This window comes from Naegleria fowleri, assembly GCF_008403515.1.
Source record: "Naegleria fowleri strain ATCC 30894 chromosome Unknown tig68, whole genome shotgun sequence".
NCBI classification, from domain to species: Eukaryota; Heterolobosea; class Eutetramitea; order Acrasida; family Naegleriidae; genus Naegleria; species Naegleria fowleri.
The window spans coordinates 1-23,886 of NW_025408000.1; the positions used below are offsets into that span (position 1 = coordinate 1).

At 38.3% G+C, this 23,886-nt stretch overlaps 7 protein-coding genes and 1 pseudogene across 8 annotated transcripts; 4 read left to right on the forward strand and 4 right to left on the reverse strand.

Annotated features, from left to right (window-relative positions):
* On the reverse strand, positions 1 to 1,899 carry FDP41_009179 (annotated as a pseudogene). The gene is made up of 2 exons: positions 1,897 to 1,899; positions 320 to 1,749 (listed from the first exon to the last, which is right to left on the reverse strand). Coding segments are annotated over exons 1-2 (1,433 nt in total).
* Positions 1,900 to 1,941: 42 nt separating this feature from the next.
* FDP41_009180 (uncharacterized protein) lies at positions 1,942 to 3,045 on the forward strand (the record flags this gene model as incomplete). The annotated part of the gene is made up of 1 exon (XM_044713111.1): positions 1,942 to 3,045. The coding sequence occupies one exon, from the start codon at positions 1,942 to 1,944 to the stop codon at positions 3,043 to 3,045; it is 1,104 nt and encodes a 367-aa protein (XP_044556992.1).
* A 274-nt stretch (positions 3,046 to 3,319) lies between these two features.
* On the forward strand, positions 3,320 to 4,801 carry FDP41_009181 (uncharacterized protein; the record flags this gene model as incomplete). Its single annotated transcript, XM_044713112.1, has 3 exons — positions 3,320 to 3,617; positions 3,748 to 3,929; positions 4,013 to 4,801. The coding sequence occupies 3 exons, from the start codon at positions 3,320 to 3,322 to the stop codon at positions 4,799 to 4,801; spliced, it is 1,269 nt and encodes a 422-aa protein (XP_044556993.1).
* A 113-nt stretch (positions 4,802 to 4,914) lies between these two features.
* FDP41_009182 (uncharacterized protein) lies at positions 4,915 to 12,062 on the reverse strand (the record flags this gene model as incomplete). The annotated part of the gene is made up of 9 exons (XM_044713113.1): positions 4,915 to 5,657; positions 5,731 to 6,555; positions 6,632 to 6,671; positions 6,781 to 6,972; positions 7,044 to 7,062; positions 7,177 to 7,206; positions 7,260 to 7,398; positions 7,457 to 7,607; positions 7,731 to 12,062. 9 exons carry the CDS (start codon positions 12,060 to 12,062, stop codon positions 4,915 to 4,917), a joined length of 6,471 nt encoding a protein of 2,156 aa, XP_044556994.1.
* Positions 12,063 to 12,378: 316 nt separating this feature from the next.
* Positions 12,379 to 14,883, forward strand: FDP41_009183 (uncharacterized protein; the record flags this gene model as incomplete). Its single annotated transcript, XM_044713114.1, has 1 exon — positions 12,379 to 14,883. The coding sequence occupies one exon, from the start codon at positions 12,379 to 12,381 to the stop codon at positions 14,881 to 14,883; it is 2,505 nt and encodes an 834-aa protein (XP_044556995.1).
* Positions 14,884 to 15,459: 576 nt separating this feature from the next.
* Positions 15,460 to 17,156, reverse strand: FDP41_009184 (uncharacterized protein; the record flags this gene model as incomplete). The annotated part of the gene is made up of 4 exons (XM_044713115.1): positions 15,460 to 16,509; positions 16,578 to 16,622; positions 16,774 to 16,843; positions 17,002 to 17,156. The coding sequence occupies 4 exons, from the start codon at positions 17,154 to 17,156 to the stop codon at positions 15,460 to 15,462; spliced, it is 1,320 nt and encodes a 439-aa protein (XP_044556996.1).
* Positions 17,157 to 17,343: 187 nt separating this feature from the next.
* On the reverse strand, positions 17,344 to 19,799 carry FDP41_009185 (uncharacterized protein; the record flags this gene model as incomplete). The annotated part of the gene is made up of 6 exons (XM_044713116.1): positions 17,344 to 17,487; positions 17,600 to 17,743; positions 17,830 to 17,930; positions 18,000 to 18,127; positions 18,218 to 19,017; positions 19,086 to 19,799. The coding sequence occupies 6 exons, from the start codon at positions 19,797 to 19,799 to the stop codon at positions 17,344 to 17,346; spliced, it is 2,031 nt and encodes a 676-aa protein (XP_044556997.1).
* A 1,044-nt stretch (positions 19,800 to 20,843) lies between these two features.
* Positions 20,844 to 23,624, forward strand: FDP41_009186 (uncharacterized protein; the record flags this gene model as incomplete). Its single annotated transcript, XM_044713117.1, has 1 exon — positions 20,844 to 23,624. The coding sequence occupies one exon, from the start codon at positions 20,844 to 20,846 to the stop codon at positions 23,622 to 23,624; it is 2,781 nt and encodes a 926-aa protein (XP_044556998.1).
* Positions 23,625 to 23,886: the final 262 nt, after the last annotated feature.

Below are 23,886 nucleotides of genomic sequence, written 5' to 3' on the forward strand. Positions count from 1 at the left end.
CCAAAACCAAACCAAACCCAAACCCAAACCCAAACCCAAACCCAAACCCAAACCCAAAACCCAAACCCAAAACCCAAAACCCAAACCCAAACCCAAAACCCAAACCCAAACCCAAACCCAAACCCAAACCCAAACCCAAACCCGCCAAACCCAAACCCAAACCCAAACCCAAACCCAAACCCAAACCCAAACCCAAACCCAAACCCAAACCCAAACCCAAACCCAAACCCAAACCCAAACCCAAACCCAAACCCAAACCCAAACCCAAACCCAAACCCAAACCCAAACCCAAACCCAAACCCAAAACCCAAACCCAAACCCAAAACCCAAACCCAAACCCAAACCCAAACCCAAACCCAAACCCAAACCCAAACCCAAACCCAAACCCAAACCCAAACCCAAACCCAAACCCAAACCCAAACCCAAACCCAAACCCAAACCCAAACCCAAACCCAAACCCAAACCCAAACCCAAACCCAAACCCAAACCCAAACCCAAACCCAAACCCAAACCCAAACCCAAACCCAAACCCAAACCCAAACCCAAACCCAAACCCAAACCCAAACCCAAACCCAAACCCAAACCCAAACCCAAACCCAAACCCAAACCCAAACCCAAACCCAAACCCAAACCCAAACCCAAACCCAAACCCAAACCCAAACCCAAACCCAAACCCAAACCCAAACCCAAACCCAAACCCAAACCCAAACCCAAACCCAAACCCAAACCCAAACCCAAACCCAAACCCAAACCCAAACCCAAACCCAAACCCAAACCCAAACCCAAACCCAAACCCAAACCCAAACCCAAACCCAAACCCAAACCCAAACCCAAACCCAAACCCAAACCCAAACCCAAACCCAAACCCAAACCCAAACCCAAACCCAAACCCAAACCCAAACCCAAACCCAAACCCAAACCCAAACCCAAACCCAAACCCAAACCCAAACCCAAACCCAAACCCAAACCCAAACCCAAACCCAAACCCAAACCCAAACCCAAACCCAAACCCAAACCCAAACCCAAACCCAAACCCAAACCCAAACCCAAACCCAAACCCAAACCCAAACCCAAACCCAAACCCAAACCCAAACCCAAACCCAAACCCAAACCCAAACCCAAACCCAAACCCAAACCCAAACCCAAACCCAAACCCAAACCCAAACCCAAACCCAAACCCAAACCCAAACCCAAACCCAAACCCAAACCCAAACCCAAACCCAAACCCAAACCCAAACCCAAACCCAAACCCAAACCCAAACCCAAACCCAAACCCAAACCCAAACCCAAACCCAAACCCAAACCCAAACCCAAACCCAAACCCAAACCCAAACCCAAACCCAAACCCAAACCCAAACCCAAACCCAAACCCAAACCCAAACCCAAACCCAAACCCAAACCCAAACCCAAACCCAAACCCAAACCCAAACCCAAACCCAAACCCAAACCCAAACCCAAACCCAAACCCAAACCCAAACCCAAACCCAAACCCAAACCCAAACCCAAACCCAAACCCAAACCCAAACCCAAACCCAAACCCAAACCCAAACCCAAACCCAAACCCAAACCCAAACCCAAACCCAAACCCAAACCCAAACCCAAACCCAAACCCAAACCCAAACCCAAACCCAAACCCAAACCCAAACCCAAACCCAAACCCAAACCCAAACCCAAACCCAAACCCAAACCCAAACCCAAACCCAAACCCAAACCCAAACCCAAACCCAAACCCAAACCCAAACCCAAACCCTATTTTTTGATCTTATTTATCACGCTATCCACAATAGGCTTGTTGCTCTTCAGAAAACAACCTTTCTCAATGAACAAATTATTGAAAAACAACATCAAGACTCTCTAAGAATGTATTTGGAAAATGTAAATCTACAAAAAGCAAACCATTATTTGAGAAGTAATCTTGAAGAAGTTGTATTGAATTTCAGCATGGAACGAACAAACCTTTTGGAAAAACTCAGTAACTTAGAATCTCAATTTGAAGAATATCATTTATTTAAAAAAGCATACGAAAAATATAATCTTATTAATCAAGAAAACATGAAACTGAAGCATCAAATCAATGAACTCACACTGGAAATAGATAAATTGAGAGAAGATAGCACTAACCTGAGCAACAAAATTGAAACACCCAATGCTTGTTATAGACACATCGAGCCGACTATTGTCGCAAAGAATAATAGTGAAGAATTATTTATAACGACTTCCAACGGTCAAGTTATCGACTATTTTGAGGAGGAAATGAGAGAATTAACAAGTACTATACAGCAAATGAACCTGGATATGGCTTTTAAAAACAGCAAAATTGATGCTCTTTTAAATGAAAACAAACTCTTAAAATCATGTGCTGTAAATTATCAGGCCAATTTTTCCTCCCCTCCTCTAGAGAAGTCAGTGATAAACTCTACAGCATCCACTCCAAATTTTATCAATCAAACCTATGTAAATTTACATGACGATTTGAAGGGCATCATCGAGGAAAGGCAAAACATATTACATCCAAAACTGCCTCACCCAGAACCTATTCTTAAGATTCACACATCAACTCAAACACCAACAATTCATACACACTCGCAATTCACATCAACCAAAGATTTCATTTCAAGTAACGATTGTTCTATTCAAGTGACTGAAAATGATATGTTGCCGAGACCTTCTCCAGCAGAAATTTGTTTGAATTCTCCTTCTCCTCCCATCCCTTCACAACTCTCCATCATTTCAAATCATTTGATGCAAGCCAACACAGCAACACTTGCAGAAAGGTTTAAGGATTTCTCAGCCTTAGGAGCAATTCATGCAGCTAAAATTCAAAAATCTCAAAAAACCAATAGTATCACTAGTAAGAATGTTGGTGTGACACCTTCCAAAACAAAAAAGACGTTCTCAGCATCACCCACTGTCACACAGATGACAACAAAATGCTCTTCTTCACCCATCATGATACAATCAAGTTCCTACATTGACCCAAAGAGTTTACCCTACTTTGATAATCAGTACAGAGTTTTCATTCAAGAGCATTCCTATAAGCGTTGAGAGTAGAACAAATGAATGAACTCTGTGAGTGTTTGTGAAGAAGATGGGTTTAAAACAAACCTTCTTTTGGACTTCATAACTCTCCATCTCATTTCCAATTAAATACACACATCATGATGGAAATTATAAAAAAAATAGATCAACAAGAAAGCGGTTTTTTCTGTGTCTCCGCTCACTGATTTTGTATCTCTCTTTCCGAATATCCCTTTTGCTCTTGTCATTGTACATTACAATTCTCCTTCAATTATAAAACTATTCTCTGTTAACCATATACATGCCTGTACATACCATTCGTGATTTAAATAACAACAACGATAATCCCAATAGAGGCCAAGCACCTGTTCCGCCTGGTTGGGGTAACTCATCGGGAAATGGTGGTGGTAGAACTCTTGGAGGAAGGACCCTAGGAGGAGATTCATCGTCCAACACTACAAGACAACCATCCACAACTGGAAGAGTATTAGGATCAGGAGAGGCTGTTTCCTATCAACCATCTTCAGCCAATTATGCAGATGGAGGAGCCATAGGTGGTGGAGGAGGCTTTTTCTCAGGATTCAGAAACATGTTTTCAGGTAAGCTTCAGTGATCCATACACAAATACTATTTATGAATCAACCACCATCTTCATCGGGATTCGATCATGCCTAAATTTTGAAAAATTGATTTTGTTATAATTATTATTATTATATGATGAAATAACAGGTTTTGGAAGAAGCAATACTACTCCAAGTGGAGGAAGCTACACTGCTACAGGCCAACCTGTGGATGTTGAAACCGGTGGAGCTGCCACAATTTCCAATGACCCCTATCAAAATCAGTACAATATGAATGAGGACATGTTTTGGAGTTATAATTTGCACAACATTCAACCTCAATGGTATCATGTAAGTTTGACAATTGAAGTCTTGAAACAAGCCATTCTTGATACATTTGGTGCCAACCTCCTATGCATAATATCATTGTTTAGATGTGTTTAATGTGTTGTTGTCCATGTTTTGTTGGTCCACCATGCTCACCTGTTCGAAAACAAGATTACAAAAACATGTTAATGACATTCTGCTTTTGGATCTCAATCGTTCAATTAATTTATTTCATTGTAGAGTTGTCAGTTGGCGGTTTTGATCCTCAAAATCCTTCTATTGGCCCATCGAGCCTAACATTGTTGAAATTAGGAGCCAAAAGTTCATACTATATCAAAGAAAAATATGAATTATGGCGTCTGGTGGTTCCACTCATTATGCATGCAGGTATTTTGCATATATTCATGAACTTGTTCATTCAAATTATGGTTTGCATGGGCTATGAAAAGAATTGGAGATGGTACAGAGTAATTCCAATTTATTTCATTTCAGGCATTGCAGGAAATTTATTGAGCTGTGTTGCCATGCCAGCCTCGATCTCCGTTGGAGCCTCTGGGGCCATTATGGGCTTAATTGGAGCCAAGGTTTCAAATATTATTGTTCGTTGGACCAGAATTCCAACTCAACAGAAAGTTATGCAATGTATTAATGTTGGAATTATTATTTTCATCACTTTGTTGTGGAGTTTTAGTGATTATATTGACTGGGCTGGACATATTGGTGGATTAGTGACTGGTTTCATTTTGGGATTTGCATGTTTTGCAGTTACGGAAATTCAAGACAAGGTGTACAAGTGGACAATATTCAGCGTTTCTGTTGGTTTGACCCTAGTGACATTGCTTACATTGTCACTCGTTTTTGGATTAGTGACAGATACTTCCAAATATGCCTTGTAATATGGATGCTTTCCATTCATGAAACCAAAACAAAAGCACTAATATTTATAAAGAGTCATCATCTTATTTCGTCAAATTCATCGACACCGACAATACGCTTAGCAACTTGAAATTTATTTGGAAGAGCCAATTTTTCGTTGATTTTTTGTTTCCATAAACTCCAAATAATGATTCAGAGAATCTACTAAACCTCCAGAGGGCCTTGCATGATCCTTCTTTGTTTCACGGTCATGCAATAGCGAGAGAAGATGTTGATGATAATTGTCACCATTTTCCTTAATGGTATTGAAATGATGCTCTGCATTAAGCCATCCCATAGGGTCGAAAATTACTGTATAGGTATAACGACAAGTCTTGTCGGTCAAGTATTGAACCATGAAGGCTGTTTTGATTTCAGCTCTCACATACTTGGAAGATTCTGGAACCTTGGCATGGTTGATAGATCTCGATACACACAAATATCTTTTTTCTGCACTATCAAAACGACAACAATATGCGTGTACCAACTCTCGATCGGTTTGAGGGAATTTCATCTTATAGACCTCATGAGCAATGCAGTGAGCATACTTTCCAACTTTAACAAAGTCAATAAGTTCAAACGATTCAATATTCTCATCTCTACATCGATAGTAATCAGGATCAATCCATAAATTGAAAAGACTCTCGTAACTACAATTGACTTGATAGTCATATTTGATCATGGTATGTCTACGAGAGTTGGTCAAGTGGTTGTGAGCAACTTCTGGAGAGAGCCATGTCTTTCCTTCAGGGTATTCATTGAGAATTCGCCATTGATTATAGTCATTCAAGCTTTCAAGACGATAGTTAAACTCCCAATCATTGAAACGATTATTTTCTATTTCAGTTCAATCATAAGTTGTTGTTCAATCACGTTGTCAATAAATGAAACATTAACCAAAAAAACTCACCGAGGTTGATAATTTCCGTGCCACACTTTTCACAAAACAATAAAAATTCTTTTTCTTCTTCAGAGTCATATTCGTCATCTTCGGATGTCAAGTGTGATCCTCCCTCTCCTTTGTCAATCTTCAACAAACTCTTCAATAAGCCTGGATCTGTAATTTTCAAATTTTCAACAAACGTTGAAAAAAGTGAGGATTTAAGAAACTTTGGAAATTCAGGCTTCAAGGATCGGATGGATAAATTCACAAAATTGTCAAATAGATCAGTGGTACAATTATCCTCATTACATGCATTAAATTTCAACTGGAATGGGCCAAAAGCATTCTTCATAAACTTGAATTGCAAACGTTTTGGAGCATTTTCTGCCAAATACTCTTCCACTAAATGCTTGGCTATAGAATATCGAACAGGAGTCGAGCCATTTGATTTGTACTCCAACACATGTTGATAAAAGTTCATGATCTCCAATTTTGGTCCTGAAAGAAATTCTTTAAAGCAATTCAAGAAAGATGTGTCAAGAATTAATTTACCAAAACGATAACTATCAGCACGATATAAATCAATCCCTGCAAATGGATCCTCTACTTTTTGTTCGACAGTGTCATCTTCATATTCGAATAACTTCTTAATCGCTTCACTGTCCAATTTAGCTTGCTTGTGCAATCTTTCATTGAGGAGATAGGTCTGGCAAATTCCTTTTCCCTTAATATCTAGTTGTCTTTCCTCAAAACGATAACCATGGCCAGCAACCCTGTCATAGGTTGACTTTGACAATTGAATTCTTCCTTCCAAAGAAGATGATTCCATTCGTGAGGCGACATTAATTGTATCTAATGTATGTAGTTTTGGAAGATCATTGGAAAATGTTAGATTAGCAAGATTAAAAGCGCATGGTTTCATGCTTACCTCCCCACAAATCATAGGCAAATTTTTTCTTCCCGATCACCTGAAAGTGAATTCAAATGAGAGGAAAACAAGTGTTGTTTTCAATCAAAGGATGATCATGATGAGAGAAATAATATACCTATGAACATCATTGGTTCGTAAATACTTACGCCTGCCACAACTGGACCCGTGTTCATTCCTACACGTATGTTAATCTGCCTGCTTTCAACACTAATCTCTTCACCATTTTCATCATATTTTTTAACATTTTTTTCGTGCTCCTCTTTGATCATCTCTGCATTATAGTGATGTACAACTGAGAACACATCGATCGCAAACTTGAGAACTCTCTCAGGATGATCCTACATGCCAGATGTTAGCAATGGGTTGAAAGCATATTAACATTAATGATCACAATGGAATGCCAACTTACTTTTTGTGAATTATTATGTCTATTAAGGGAATCCGTTATCGTCATTTCGTGATCAAGCTTTAAAATACTTACAATCCTATTGACCAACGAGTTAGTTTTCTCAAAAAACAAAAGGAGATTAAATTATTCTTACGTACCTCCAACACAAAAATAAGCATCTCCACTGTTTAGTTGTTGTTTAATAATTCAAGGTGAGAACATTCTATAATAACTTACATTGTCTTGATCTTCTCTAAATTGTATTTATCTGTCAATTCATCAAATCCATTGACTACAATGGAAAGCATACGAATGATTTCGATGGCTTCCATTCTGCTGGACATTTTAGTAAAACCAACCATGTCTGAAAAAAAGGCTGTTTTGGAAAGAAAATTCTTGTTATTGTAATAATGGAAGCAACACTCCATACATACCTGTTATGTCACTGAACTTTTCAGCAATTAAACTCTCTCCTGTCTTTAAACGAATGGCAACCGGTTCAGGAAGAATGTTAAGTAGCAAGGATTCAGATTTCTTTTTTTCTTCAACAAGTAATTGATTTTGCTTCTTCTCAGCAGTAATATCCTATAGAGTTGAATTAGTAGTTCGCAAATATACGAAATGATAGGTCAAGTTAACAGTGATTATTAGTGACATATTATATCAAGCCAAAATACACATAAATCTCTTTCACAAACTATTCCTTACCTTAACAAAAAATGTAACGACAGGTGTTCTTCCAAATAGAGTACAAAAGAAACTAATCCGTCCTGGAAATTTAGACTGATTCTTTCGGAAACAATCGACATCCATTGTCTCTCCTTGCAGTGGCTCAGCGTTCTTGTTGTTCATATTTTCAAGCAAAGTATTACTCATATTCTCCATCAGTTGTTTGATCTTACTGTTTGCAGTTGGCTCGAATAATGTGAAAACGCTCAAACCCACGATTTCATGAGGTTTATGATAGAATATTTTCTGAGCTGCTGGATTAAAAATTTCAATGTCTCCTGCCTGATTGCACAAGATAGCTCCATCAGGTTGCGCATGAAGCATTCTTCTGACTCGATCTTCGTCTCCCTGTTTGGATTTTTTTTTTGAAAACTTTTTACCACCAAAGAATTTGGATCTTTCGCTTGGTAATTGTTGCGAGGTGGATAAGTCGTGATACAAAATAAAGTTCTTGAATTTGTCATTGGAGTCTAAAATTTCCCATGGTACATAGTGCAACATTAATCTAATCTGATGAATGTTTCTCCATGTTGATATAAAGGACTCATAAAGCAAATATGAAAAAACTAAACATTGAAGGACTCCAATTACTGAGAAAATTACCAATAAGGTCACATCGGGAGTTGAGGAAAGGTCTATAAACCGAGTTTCTACTTGCTCAATCTTATTAAATAGTGTTACACTTCTAAAGAATAACGAAAGAAAGCCATCAAATAGTGTTAAAGTATTGTACTGATAGCTATTCGATTGCAACTTTTCACTCAGTTCTTGTGCAGAAACCACAAAATCGGAAATGAGAGAACTCAACCCCTGACACGAAGAGGTTGAATTGTTGCAAGATGTACTTCCACTCACTAATGTCAATATCTCACTGTATGAATTGGCGTTGATGCCAAGCATGGCTAAATTCCATTCATTCAATAGATCTTGCAGAGAACTTTTAACATTTGAGTACAGGCTTGAAACAAAAGCTTGATCTAAGATATCAGGGTCGTTCACAAATGAAGTTCCGTTTGTTTTTCTGAAAATAAATAATTCTCCTATTGTAAACTTGGCTCTTTCTATTAGGGAGAGAGTATTAGTAACCCTTCGCAAATTATCAATGGTTGACAATGATAAATTATTATTGGTAATTGCATACACAAATATTAAGGAAAGGCATAATGATGTAATAACTAGGAAAAATACTCCTATAATCAAAACAACTCTCTTTGGTTGAAACAAAGAACCTGAGTTTTTCACGGTAATTTCTTCCTCGCTCTTCTTGCATATTTGAGAATAAATCTTTGAAACTGCTTGATCAGGAAGGTCGTGTTCCATCATTTTGATTAATTTTTTTCCTTTTTGAAGCTCCAAATATGTATAAATAAAAAATGCTGCTCCAACAGTAAAGTACACTGTTACTGAAGAGATGAATAGACCTAAAAAACCGTCGATATAGCTTTTGGCGTCTTGCATTGCTTTAACTGCAACCTGTTGACAAAAGTTTTCAAACATATATTCTGCTCTATCTCTATTCTTTAGTAAAAACATAATACTAAAGTTTTCAAGGGTTTTTTCTAAATCTGATTTCGTGTATCTTGTCAATACTTGTTGGTTCTTTAAGAGTTGGTGAGTAAGATCGAAAACAGAACTTTTACGAGAAATTGTCTGGGTATATCTCGGTTGGGTAGATTTGATTGAAATGGCCTTACTTTGATTGAGAGAGGGAACGTTCAATACGTAAACGGAATCCACGTATGCAGTTGAAGTGGCTTTGCTTTCACTAGAGTCCCTCAACTGTTCTAATTGGCTAAATCTGGAATTAATTCTTTCCTTGAATAATTTTAAATATGAGTCTGTGTTAAAAACTTCAATGCTACTCAAAAATGGTGATGAAATATTCCCACTCACATTTCCAAAAAAATTTAAAAAAAGCTGAGCAGTTCTAACTTCGCTAATAATGCTTGAAGTTGTTCCCTTTGGTTGGCAGCTGTCTCTTACTGTGAAAATTTTGCTAGAGGGTAACACTGAAAGAACCGCACTCACCACAATGAAAACTACAAGCAATAAGAAAGAACAAACAACGAAAGCAATCACACCAAATTTTTGAACCTTATGTTGGTCCGAAATGTTGATAGCAGACTTGAATAAGTTCTCTTTCTTTTGATCTGCGTCCATTGTATCTGTAGGTGTGTCTGATGAATTGTCTTTTGCAAGTGGATCCTTTCCTATTTGAGTGTACTCAATTGAAGTGTTAGATAGGGAATGAGGCAATGCCTTGCTCCTTTCTGCTTTTCTTGCCCTTGATTCTTCTTCTTCTATGGTTGCAGCCTCCACGTACAGTTGTTGGGCGAGCTCAGAATCAAATTTAAAATTTTCCACAAAGCTGGCGAATTTTCTGAGAAGAGTTTTTTCATTACCATACGATGACATCAGATTTTCGAACGTCCTGTGACATTCAAAAGTCAGAGAAGAAATCCGTGTAGAAATTTGTTCTGCTTTTTCAAGATCTGGAATATCATTCATGAGCTCTTTCCAAAATCCTTTGTGATGACTCCATAGTTCATTTTGATACTTGTCCATCCGTTGCAAAATAGCTTTTAGTTCAGAGACGTTTTTACGGAGACTGTGAGAATTTTCACGTTCTGTAAACTCTTCAATCTGTTTCATACGTTCAAGAACGCTCACTCTGTTTGGAAGAGAAAGATTTTGTCTCAATGCACTTCTCAATATTCTCAAAGCTAATGTTGAACTATTGGCCTCCCTTTCCCAGCAATATGCAACAATAATTGAAGAAATGATTAAAATTCTAGCACTCGAAAATGACTTGTTGTTAATGAGAGATTTGATGAACATTAAGGCAAAGTCGACATCTGACCAATGTTCTTCTCCTGACTTTAGGAATATGCTGAATCTTAAAAACATTTCTAAATGTTTCAGTTTTTTTGTATCTTCAAAGTATTGATACTGTAAAAGAGCGTCTTTCTCTGCGTCTTTCTGGTCAGAAAGATCCAATTCAGCAAGAATATCTTTCGTACTCTTATAAATGATACGAGTATAAATTTCCATGGCCACAAAGCCTAAACAGCCAAATATGATGCTCAGTCCAAATGTAAGACCCATCATTCCTAATCCAACGTCCCAATAATTTTGTACGTTTACCAATGATGAAATTAAAGAACCCAACCCCATTCCCAACTTGGAACATAAGAAGGCAAAATAAACAGAATTTTCTTGTCTTCTAAAGAAAGGAACGCAAATAAAGAATAGTGGTAAATGAATGAGAGCAATACCAACATGTACAATAGCTCTTGCATAGGATATGCTAACAGGAATGACAAATATTGCAACCATTTCAAAGCTCACACTCAACCAAAAGTACGAAGTAAAATATGTATTCTGTGCAATAAAGAATGTTCTCGATTTGGGATGATTGTTAGGTAAAATAAGCTGTGAGAATAGTAAACAAGCCCACAATGCCACAAGTGCAATGAAACACAATACAATGTAGGCAATATTTTCTCCTGAAAAGCAAGGAATACCACCAGGAAATCTTGTCAATGTTCCTTGATCATAATTGCAATCAATGAAACTTGTCATGATAAAGGTCATGACAACACTCATTGCAATCAAGAATGCACTCAAGTAATGCACTAAACTCTTAATTTTCTGTAAATATCGGGTGGAAAGAACCATGGAACGATATGCAATCATCAAACCTGCGATATGAATCGCTATGAAAGCAATACATGCAAATGAGAGTCCAACCATGCCATAATATGGAATTCGGTCCAGCGAGAGAGTGATTGGAAAGGTTAATATATTGAACATCCATGATCCGTAATATCCGTAACCATAGTAACGAGGAAGAGAGCTATTGCTATATTGAAATGTGTTGATTGAGGAGGAGGGAGAAAACAGATTGTGGCCGGGTATGGTTGTTGTTGCTTCAACATCTCCATAAAGGCTTAATGGTATTCGAGTGAAGTTATCACTACTACTTGCAGCAGCAACGTTTTGTACAACAGAAGTGCCCAAATATGCAGCCACACCATCCACTGTTCGGCTCAATGTGATGGTTGGAAGCATCAAACCGCACACAAATATATAAACCTGAAGGCAAACTAAGAGCAGGATATTCTTCCATTCTCGAATGGGCTCTTTAAACTCCAAATTAATAATTCCACTCACCACTCGGTCCACAAGACTCGCTAAGGCTTGCCAGATCGGGGACGATTGGGCATGATGATGCAGAAGAGATCGATCGTTTCCCAACGAAGATTGAGTAGGGCCTCCAACAACCGTCGGGCCTCCCACTACACTAGCCATTTTCTCTTTCTTGTGTGTCGGAATCAAATAGTTATATTAGCTCTTTTGAGGTTGTGCTTAGATGTATTCAAATGAATAATACGAATACAATAATAAGGGTGGAGTGAGGTTTAGAGGGGGATTTGTTTTTTCGGGCGGTCACCACAAAACACTAAACGTACGATAACTCGCCAACGGCGGGTGGATTTTGAAAAATCACCTCAGCAGCACAGCACTTGCAACCGTCCAAAAAAAGCAAGTATGCATGCGATGAAAAAAAAAGCTTTTCTCGAAATCGAACTCTTGTGTGTGATTGACCAAGTGGTCCATGAGGAGGATGAGAAGGACGGAGGAGGAGAAGTCTTCTTCTTCTTCTTTTCTCTCTGATTTTGCAATTCAATGGCTATTGGAAAGCTTAACACCAGGAATTTCCGATGTAGATGGCCACCCCTGCACAGGGGCACAACAGGAGCAGGATCATCATGAACACCATCATACGTATCGCCATTACTTGAACATTTTGGAAAAGCTACCAATGCGTACCGTTCTCAAATTTTGTACCTATTTATCAGCTTTTGAATTGGAGAAATTATTAAACGAGTCTTCAACGAATGAAAGAGGAGATTCTTGTGAGTGTGCCAAATCTCCTCCTCACCAATTTAAAATTATTATTCATGAATGCTTTGAGAGGCTTTTCCGAAAGAGATTTGAAGAGGATGAGCGTTCCATGATGGCTTTTAAATTAAAAACAAAACAGGATCAATTATTAATGGCCGCTTCAAATGTTGAGAAAGACTTTACACATCACCATGATGGGACGGATCCGAATACAGAAACGGATTTCATTCAATTGTATTTTCAGAATTATTTACATCAATGTGTGAATAGTGTATTGGAGAACAAACAGATCCATGAGTTTGAAGGATCTCGAGTGGCAGAAGTTTTGGAATCCACCACAGAGGATACAGAAGAATTTTTAATGCGCGATGAAAATGATGATTCGAAGCATGCCCGAAGAATGTCTTTCTTGCAATTTCCAATCCCCAACAAAGTGTCAGATCCTTTTTTCACCCGTCGTCGTGAATTTTACTGCAAAAACAACACATTTCAGCAAGCCAGTCATGAGTCACCCTCACTGTACGACCATTTGCATCGATATGGAAAATATGTTAGAGCATTGTCGATATCAAAGAGCCTGTTGAAATATTTAAGAGAATCAGAACAGTTACAGCAATTTATGGAATGTTTTGAGAAAATTGAGGAATTAACTTTTCGTGACATGCGAGAGGAAGACACTGAATTCATTTGTTCGATTCTTCAAGCTTTTACTCCCCTGCAAAAAGTGTCGTTTTATCATTCTTTCTTTTCTGAATCTTCTTTGAATGTAATTCTGAATTTAATATTTTCAGAGAATGGATTCAGCATCATAGGGCAGAAAATGTCAATCTCTCATTTGCAGCAATGTTTTAGTGACAGCATTGTTCAAAAAGTTGGCAATGACTCTTACGATGTTGTAATGAATATTCAGGACACTAATGACGACGATTTGGACCTCTATGGAGATTTATTTGATGCTACCACTTTCGAGACCACAGAAAACTCAAAAAAGAGACCTCTTTCATCAATTAACATGGATTTCAACAAGAACACTTCCAACTTGGAGACTGATATAGAATCTACCAACAAGAAACTCAAAACACTCAAAAATGTACATTTGAAACTGACACATATTACTTTTAGGAGCGTTTCTTTCTTTCAAAGCTCCTCAGAGTTACTAGGAAAATTACTTTCCACTCACACCAGCCACTCTTTAGATCACCAGGTGCAAGAAGAAATGCTTACTCTCAATTTTTCATTCAATGAACTCACTAGTAAGATGGTAACATCTCTTCTTGCTCCGAATCCCTCCCAATTTATGAACCTAACTACACTCATTCTAACTGAAAACAATATTGACAACGATTTTTTAATTTATTTATCATTGCAAAAACCATTACTGAAAACATTGACAAAATTAGACTTGAGCAACAACCATATCGTTGGAGTGAAAGGGATCAATGCATTATTTGAGTCATTGCAGAACGAAAAGTCATACCTTGAATTTGTCAATTTATCACATAACAGACTAGGAGGTACAAGCATGTTCAATGACGACTACCATGAAATTGGAAATTGTGAAATTGAATCTCTCAACTCATACTTGTCATCCCTTGCAAACGCTTCCTTGAAAACTCTTCTTCTTAGCGATTGTGATTTAACATCCTCCATGCTACAATCTCTTTTACTTGCCATCACTCACAACAAATCCGTTATTACTCTTGACATTTCTTACAATGCCATGAAAACCAATGCTCTAGCGGTCATGTTATTTCATAACACCACACTGAGACACTTGTCGGTATCGTGTTGTGCTTTAGAAGAAATCTCTCAGTCTCTCCTCAAATCCTTGTTGCAAAATGAAACATTGACCTATTTGGACTTGAGTGGAAATCGATTGAAAGATGTTGGAGGAGTGACACTCGTGTCCTATTTGAAACAAAAACTCGAGCAATGCATACAGAAGAAAACATTTACGTTCAACACCTTGGATTTATCGACTAATAGATTTGGAGAACAATTTTGTTACCAACTAACTTCATTGTTTCAAAACTATTCGCATCAAGTCGACAATTTTCACATTGACACTTTGTTGTTGGAGAACAATTTCTTTTCGCAAGAGGCAACTCAGAAATTGAAAAATGTGGCACTACAAAGCGGAATGATTTCAAGGATTGCTCTCACTAATGAAGACGGAAAGGCACAAGTGTATGTGCAACCGTGTGATGGAACTACGTTGACTTAATGCGTTTGTCGAGCCGTACATCTCGTACGAATTCAATATGATTATTATGATAATTTCTTTAGAGCTTATTGAACAATAAGAATCATCCTTAAATTTATTGAACCTGTGTGTTGTTCAGAGTGTTATTATCTTTTGAACGACTCTTTGATTCTTGTTGAACTGTTGGGTTTAGCGTCAGTTACTTGTAATTTTGTCCGCATTTTCCACAAGCAGCAGAGTTCCCAGATTTGACAGGAGTTCCATCGTACCAATTGCGTTTGCATCCCTTGCACATTTCGGTGCCGCAAGACTTGCAGTTAATGGTATCAGAGGTACCACATCCAGAGCTGTGTTTGCACATGATTTGAATTGAATTGTTGTTTGGATTGTTTTTTTGTTTTGTGCTCAACATTGTTGGTTTGAATTTTCATTTTAACTTTTACGGAATGAGAAGGTGAATAAATGAGGCGTCGACTCAATGCTGGAAAAGAGCATTTGAGATTCGATTGGATGAAATGCACGACAAGAGGCGCAAGTTCCAAACGACTTCTCGTGATTTATTTACAAATTTACATTTCATAGAGGTCACCTCTCTGGTTAAATTTTGGAGCCGTCCCAAGAACAATCATAGCCAATATCGCTGGGAGTCATTAATGACGACTCTTTCGCTTGAGGCACATTAGTCTGACTGCTACCACTGTCCTTACTATGTTTTTCTGCAAGACGTCGACAAATGACTAATAAATCGTCCTTATCCAACTCTGCAAATTCTTTGACAAGGAAAAGTTCAGTATATGAGTCGACAATCCATTCCATGGCAATCTCGTTCAATTTGTAAGAACGGAATTGTTTGGCTATTTGACTCAATTTAAATACATTTTCGTCGTTGATGAATGTGGAAAATTTTCGGCCACAATAGGTACATAAGGAATGAATTAATAACTTGTCAGCCAATACGTAGACGTAGAAAATGTTGTCCATATTCAATTCTATGTGATTGGTGTAAATATATTCAATCACACTTTCAAAAATGTCAAACGAAATATCTTCATCAAATTCAATCATTGAAGTTTTGGATTCAATCATTTCACATTCAACCATGGCTTTGAAAAATTCAGATCTTCTTGTCAAGATAGATTTGTGCGCTTTGATTTGTTTTCCTGATTTTGTGTGAACTAGCGTAACATCCGTAAATAAAGCATCATTGAACATTTTCTTATAGACGGCGCTTAGTGCTGTCAATTTAGATTCTACAACCTCAAAATTTGGTTTTCCAACGAGTTTGATAGCGTCAATTTCACTCCAACCAGAGAGTTGCATATCAATTCTAATAATTCGAGTTTTGATATTTCTGTGCTTGAGAGGTGGACAGAAATCAACGGCCTTTCCATGGACGTATTCCGGAGCTGATCGTTCAAATAAAGTGACCCATTCATTGGAGTTGTAATTCAAATGAGGTACAGCACTACCACCGGTAATTACATTTGACACAGTTGTGACAAGTTTTGATACTTTGGATGCTTTCTGATTTTCTTCTCCTTCCTTATATTTCTTACAACTAATTTTAATAATGGATCCTGCATGAGAGCTTTCATAGACATGAATGGCTTTGGCAATGACTGGTTTTTCAAAAGTAACTGTGATAAACTGCGAAAAAGACATGAAATTGCAATAAAAAGGTCGACCAACTCGACGCAAAGCTCACTACTACTTACTTGTGGTCCATTCGCTGTTTGAGGACACCAACATGTTCCACTACTCTGTTGCGTGTTAATAATGATCAATAATAAGTGTTCCAAATAAAAGTGGCATTAATAGGTCCATAGGACATGCATTAGACCAATTTTCATGAAATTGATCAATCATTGAACGTCATCACTCGTTCATCATCATTTTGAGAAATGTACTCACCCGCATTGCTGGAAACACCGAGCATGGGCCAATGACATTAATAGGTCCATAGGAGCCACCCAGTGCTCCACTGAAGGAAATCAATGAAATTTAATAATGATTCATCATCACCACCACGAATACAAATCCATTAAATTCAATATGGGATCAACATGATCATCATGCCGATCATGATCGGAAATGTTCATCATGTTGAAAATTCAGAATCTTCTTTCCCTAACAACATACCTATAACTACTACTGAAATCAAGGACCTCACTCACCCATTGTTCATCTCCTTTCAAGCCTTGTTGATAGTCTTCAGCAGCTGAGGTTGGTTCTTCGAGTCGGACTGGAATGGTTTCATCTTCTTGTGAGAGTTGCAACGAGGAGGAAGCGATCATTTTTTTTATCAAGTTCATAGGTCTGTTTCAAGTTCATTTTCTTTAATTGATTCAAATCTAAAGAAAACATTGAAGGAAGCGTATCGAGAGAGAGAGAGAGAAAAAAGTGTTGCATCACCAATGAACTTGAAGGTTTATTCTTACTTGATAAGTGCATTTAGGAGATCCACAAATTATTTTCAAAGAATTATTTGATAAAATCATTCAAGCACTTAATGTCATCAGCAATAATGTTCACGTTCACACTTGTAGAAGGATAGAATAAGAAGAATCTTGTAGTGACATGTTCTGCTTCTTTCACGACATAATAAGGAGATGCAACAGTTGGAACCTTTGGTGAGTAAATAGTCAAGGATAGCGAACCACAAGAAGCATGAGGATCATCCATGAAAAAGTATTAAAACTCGTATTGGGGCATAAAAATACAAAATTCCAGTACTTACACCTGGTGCTTTAACAACTTCGCAAATCATGATGCAACGCAAGGTATTCGAGTTCACGAATTGAGATTTACTCCATGATGAACCAACACGAGAATAACCAAAGCTTGTGCTTGATTCACGAGCCATATAAATTCCAGGTCCATACTATTGAAATAGAACCACATCACAAGGATGAGATTATAATTTGACAAGATTTAAAACGACGATTTCACACAATTTCAAATACTTACAGCTGCGCCTGTAGTCATAAGTTTGGTATTTGAAGCATTTACAAGCCCCTTTCTCAAGATGCTGTGGAAATTCTCGACTGCAGAACCATGGAAAGCCCAATCTATGAGAATGGAATGATGATTTCGTGATGAATCATTGCAATCTCAATCGATTCAAAATAAAAACTTACATGAACCATACTTCTTTCTGTTTTGTGCAAACGTAGCAGCCTTCTCAGGATTGTCCATCATCATAATATACTGATAATCGGTTTGCATTTCCTTAATTCTCTTCTTTTCCGGCATTCTGACAAGTGCACTATAAATGTCACAAATAATTCATAAACATTATAAGAAAAAACCATTATCACCATTCCAATGTATCACCACTTATGAGTTGTAAACTTACCATCTATTTGTACTCAATAACCATTTGAGTATTTGATATGCATTTGGATGCAAAAATTTCTTAATGTCACTCTCTGTTTCACAATGTTCCTTCATTTGAGCAACGGATGGGATTAAATCGAGTGCCTTCACAACCGCGTCATAATTTTTGGATGAACTAGAAGTGTTAAACATCTCTGGGAATGGGTCAAAAATAATATCTCTTCTGGAACTTGTTGCTGCCGAGTATGACATGCTGATCATGATATCAACAACATCACCATTCTCATTAATATCAGTATGAATTGAGGATGGGCAAATAGATATAGGGATGGTATTACAAACTCCAAGCTCGATATACTCAAATTGACATTTGAATCGAGTACAAATAATTGGCTTTCGATGTTCAGTAGACAACATGTCATAGCAATCAATATGATCGTCACAATTGCAACAGAACTTATGACAAGTAGGAATTCTCAAAAATAAGTAGGTCAACATTTCTAAAATAAAATTCACATTTGGTTCGTTGTCACTAACTAATGCCTTATCATAACTATAATTGTTGTGTTGTACATATCCGCATTCTGTCAACAATTCATCAGCAGTCTCTGGCTTCATATTGCTGTAGTAGAGAGCAAGAGCCTTGGCCAAATTAATTTTCTTTTCTTTGACAAGTTGTTGAACTGCTTTCTTTCGGTCACTTTTAGAAGTGTTAGAATTATAATTTGCTAATTTCAGATCACCAGCACCAAATTTGAGGGTTTTGTCTTGACGAAGTTGTGCCCAACGCATGTCTACAAACTTTGACAGGATATGCTCCTATTAATTGTTTGGATTTAAATTTCAATAAAACATTGATTAATAAAATGCATCGAACGAATACATACCATTTGCTCAGCAAACCCGCTTTTTTCTGTAACAATTTCAGGTTTGTATTGCACTCGAGGTGGCACATCGTGTGAGAGATAGTCTGGAGCAAAATTTACAGACATGGTGTGCCACATGTCTTCACTTTTGATTCTGTACTCCTTTTTCATTTCTTTGGACAAGTCATCAGCAACTATTTGCAATCTCACATTATAAATCTGACCAATAAGTGTCACAAATTTAGAGTCATAATACGCTTTGGCATCATTCACATGACACGTGAGAGCATCTTGAAGCTCACCGTCATCAAAACCAACTTCCATGCCATCTTCGTCCACATCATCAAAAACTTTTTGACTTCCTTTTGCAGTAGTAGGAGTTGGTGTTCCGACTTCATTCAGCAAGAAATCTTCTCGTCCTTGCACTAGTGTTTCCATCACTTTTTCTAACGAGTACTCAAGAGCTGATTTTTCTGAAGATGATGATGCTGATAATATTTCAACATAGTCCTCTTTGCCATCATGAGATACACACAACAAGTCTTCCGAAACTCTAACAATTTTACAAACAAATTCTTTGATTCCGAAATAATCAACATTGAGATCAATCTCCATTTCATCAGCACTAAATGCGAGGATATGGAACGATCGAAGAACGGGATCTTCTCCCTTCTTGTACGAGTCCAGTAATTTGGAGATGGCTTCTTTTGTTGGTTTTTTACTGGAACTGATCATTCTTCAGATGTTCGGGTCAGATGTAAAAATTTTTAAATCACAATGATGGGTGAAGATTCCTTCAACTCGTTCGTAATAATTTTTTTTTTGAAAGAACTCGATCATTGCTAATTTTAGACCCTTTTGTGGGGTCTAAACACAAACAGTGTCGTGAAAAACTTATTCTTAATGACAATTGAGGTTATTATTCATTATTGAGGGGAATGAAATAAAAAGACACTGATAGGATTAGGTCGTTTTCACATCCATTAAAAAAAATACTGAAAAATCTATTCCCAAATTTAGTGGATGTCTTTGTATTGAAGAAATAAAGAAATCAAACATTATTCTGCGTTATATCATTTCTTTCAATGAAGAAATTAAACATAACCCTGCGTATGTACATAGGAGTGGGCTGATTCATTTGGCGATTCATTAAAAGGAAACCCATTCGCACCAAATTCCAAATTCAAATTTTCCAAAGTGCTCCACATTTTTCATTTTCAGCAAATCACTGCTTATTTCAACAGTTGACAAGTGAAAGAATGTCTCAAACGAAACAACAAGCGCACAACCTTCGATCGCATTTGCATTTTGGAAAGTTTAAAAAACATTGATTGCCTTGTTGAAGTCAAGACTGACCCCTCTACTGCACGAAGCTCTTGTAGTTCAATCGCGATTTTTGTTGATGCTTGTTTGCTCTTCTTCTTTCCATCAACACTCATAGCATTACAAACAAAACAAATTCAAAGGAAGAGAGTGGTCTCCGAGTCCATCTCTCTCTACTAGTACTCTCCATCATCCTGTAGTACACACCACAATTATTCATCTATTACTATTGGGTGTTGAATATAGATTTTCATCAAGAAGAAACAAGAACCCTGCGACTGAGTCGGGTAATCATTGAATCCGATTGAAACTTTTCTCTTTTGTGGCCCACCACCTGCCAACAATCAAATTTAGGTTCCTGTCCTTTCCATTCACATCCGCTGTTGTTTTCAACCAAATCAAATTGAGCAGTCCTCTCCTGTAGTTTCCATCCTAATTCTTTCACTCTAATTCACAATGTACTCACAACAACAGCAACAACCACTAACCCTGTTGGAATCCATTCTCCAACAACAACAACAACAACAACAGCAAGCCTCTCTTCCTGCCAATCCGATGAACTATTCTCCAACAACAAGAACAACAACAGCGACTTCTTCTTCAGTGCTCTCCACTCTCTTGTCTCAAACAAACACCAACAACAACAACAACCACCCTTTGAACCTCCAACAACATTTCGTGCCATACCAGCCACTACCACAAACCTCCTCTCTCACAACAGCACCACCAACACCACAGGGACAATCGTCTTTGTTTCATTCTCCCTCGGTTTCCACAGAAACTTGGCCCTCCTCATTGATGCATCATCTCCCTTTAATGGATCAAAACAACCACTCATTCAATCATCATCATCACCAGCAAATATCACCCACAACCACCACGACTGCGTGGATGATGAACTCGCAACAACAACAACAACAACAACCATCAATGCCCATCCTGTCTAACCTCAATCATCAGAATCGTAACAGCAACCACCATCAGCAGCAACTTTCTCTCATAACCTTGCTCAACTCATTGTACCATGGAGGTGATGACTGCTCCCCCTCCAAGACGATCACTTCCTCAACATTGATGAGTACGAACAATCAACAAAACCACACGATGTCTTCTTGGGAGGATCCAGCCACCTCCCTCATGACGGCTGACTTCCTGCCTCTGGTCCACCCAATCACCGCTACCTCCACCACTCCTGCCACCACCTCCATGATGAGCCAACAACAGAATCCAGAGTCTCATTGCTCAACGTTAGACCCCTCTGCATCCACATTATTGCAATTGTTGGAGTCTCTTTTGAACAAACAACCACAATGTATCACCACCACACTTTCGAGTCAGACCAGTAACCCCTTTGAGAATCCAGCCTCCTCTCTCCATGATCACCACCAACAAGTCTTTCCACCGCAGCCCTCTTCCTATTCTCAACATACTCGTTCCACATCGATGTCGGTGGATCACTCAAGTCTCAATCATGGTGAGAATGTTGCTTCAACATTGGATCAGGCCTTGGGCACTGGCTATTTCCATCAGCCCATCTTGAGTGGTTTCAGTAGAGAGAGCTCACGTGCCTCTCCTCCCACGATTTTCCAAGACCATCTCGATGATATCATTGGTTCTATGGATCCAAATGTAGACATTAATGAAAAGTTGGGTTCGTTTGTTGTTGTGGAGCCAGTAGAGATCAAGACCATGCCACCTTCCATTAATAGTACTCACAACAACAGCAGCAATAATAACACTCTGTCTCTCTCATCATCACTAACCGTGACCAATAGTGGTAGCAACTCTCAACACAGTGCTGACCAATTTCTCAATCCTGGTTTAAATTCTTCCTTTCATTCGTACGCGCCTGGTGCTACAGTGACTCAATACAAAGTTGTTGAAACATCAATGGACAATTTTCTACCACAAGAGCCATCCATAAACACTTCAGCAAGCAATATCTTTGTGGAGAGCAATGCAAATGGAGTCACAGCTGTCACACGATCAAGAAAGTCGTCACGAAAGAAAAAGACCTCTGGTACAGGCGGAAGAAATGGCGACACAAGTGGACGGTACTTGGCTGAGAGTGCATCGAAAGAGGTCTCTCCAACATTTGAGTACTTTATCTATAGTACAATGATGAGTGAAGACGATAGCGAGACCGTACCAACCATCTTGAAGGCCTCAAACGACGACACTGACGAAATTTCCTTAACACCTCAAGAACGCTGTTTATGCGCTTTACTCTCCAAATCCTTGCTCTCTCGTGAAGAGTTGAGCAATATTTTCAAAGGTCTCAACTCTACCACAGTTCGATCCATTATTTCCAAATGGCTTTTCACGAAATTTGATGCCAAATTTCCAAACCTTTCTTCTGCGAGTCAGACTGACTTGTTAATGAAAGACTCTGCCTCATCATGTATTGAGGTGGAATGCACACCCATGGGATTCACCATTAATAAGGGATCAAAACCAACACGTTTGTCTGTTTTCGTCAATGATACGATCAAACTCAAAATTCGAGCCTTTGACATTGAAAATGCCAAAATTTTCGAAGGAGACAACCTCATTACAGACAGTAGCATTTTCAACACAAACATTATGTTCATGTTTATTGATAATTACACTGCAGAAATGAGAAGTGCTCACTACTTGACAGGTCTTACACCACCCATGAATGGAGGCGTTCTCGATACCTCTGAGAGCGCTACTCCTCCAGACATCTGCATGGACCTTCTCTCCAAACATTCCATTGTACAGTATTCAGAGCGTCTATCCTCGAGAGAGCAACAACAGCACAGTGCCCCTAACTGTGAAGTTGGAATTTCAATTCGCCGCGACCACCACTACAAAATCAAACTACCACCCATTAAGGAAATTAGTTCAAGCTTTGGTTTCGGTAATACCTCACCAAACTCGGCACTCAACAAAAAAATTAGTTTCGTGCAAATCATCGAAAGCGACACACAACGCCCAGTGTGCAGGTCTGAACCCTTCTGGTGTCGGAGTAAGAGCCGTGCTGAAATGGAGAAGAAACAAAATCGTGAGGCCCTTCAACGTAAATCTGTTCGAAGCAGTATTCTTGTATCAAAACAGGAAGAAGAAAATGAGGAGGAAGAAGAATGTGACAGTTCCAAACATGAGGAAAGTTATCACAACGAAAAGAAGCGAAAACAAAAATCTTCGACCGGTCACAAGAAGAAGAGAAAGCAAAAGAGTTCCAGTGAATTTATTCCTGACGATGACGAAGAGTAAATGACCACTCTCTCATCTCTCTCTCATTTGAGTATGTATTAAAATAGCAACAACATTTATTATATTTATCATATTAACATACTCTGATTGTGTGTATAAAAAAAGCAACCTATATCCCCGATCGGGCTTTACAATTTTGAGTGTATCTGAAATAATTTGGCGGCCAAAAAGGATCTTGAGCTCCATCGCACTTGCCCTCAACCAGTAGAGCTGTCGATTTTGGAGGTGTGGCGCGTACAAGGCTCGAAGAACATCAACGCTA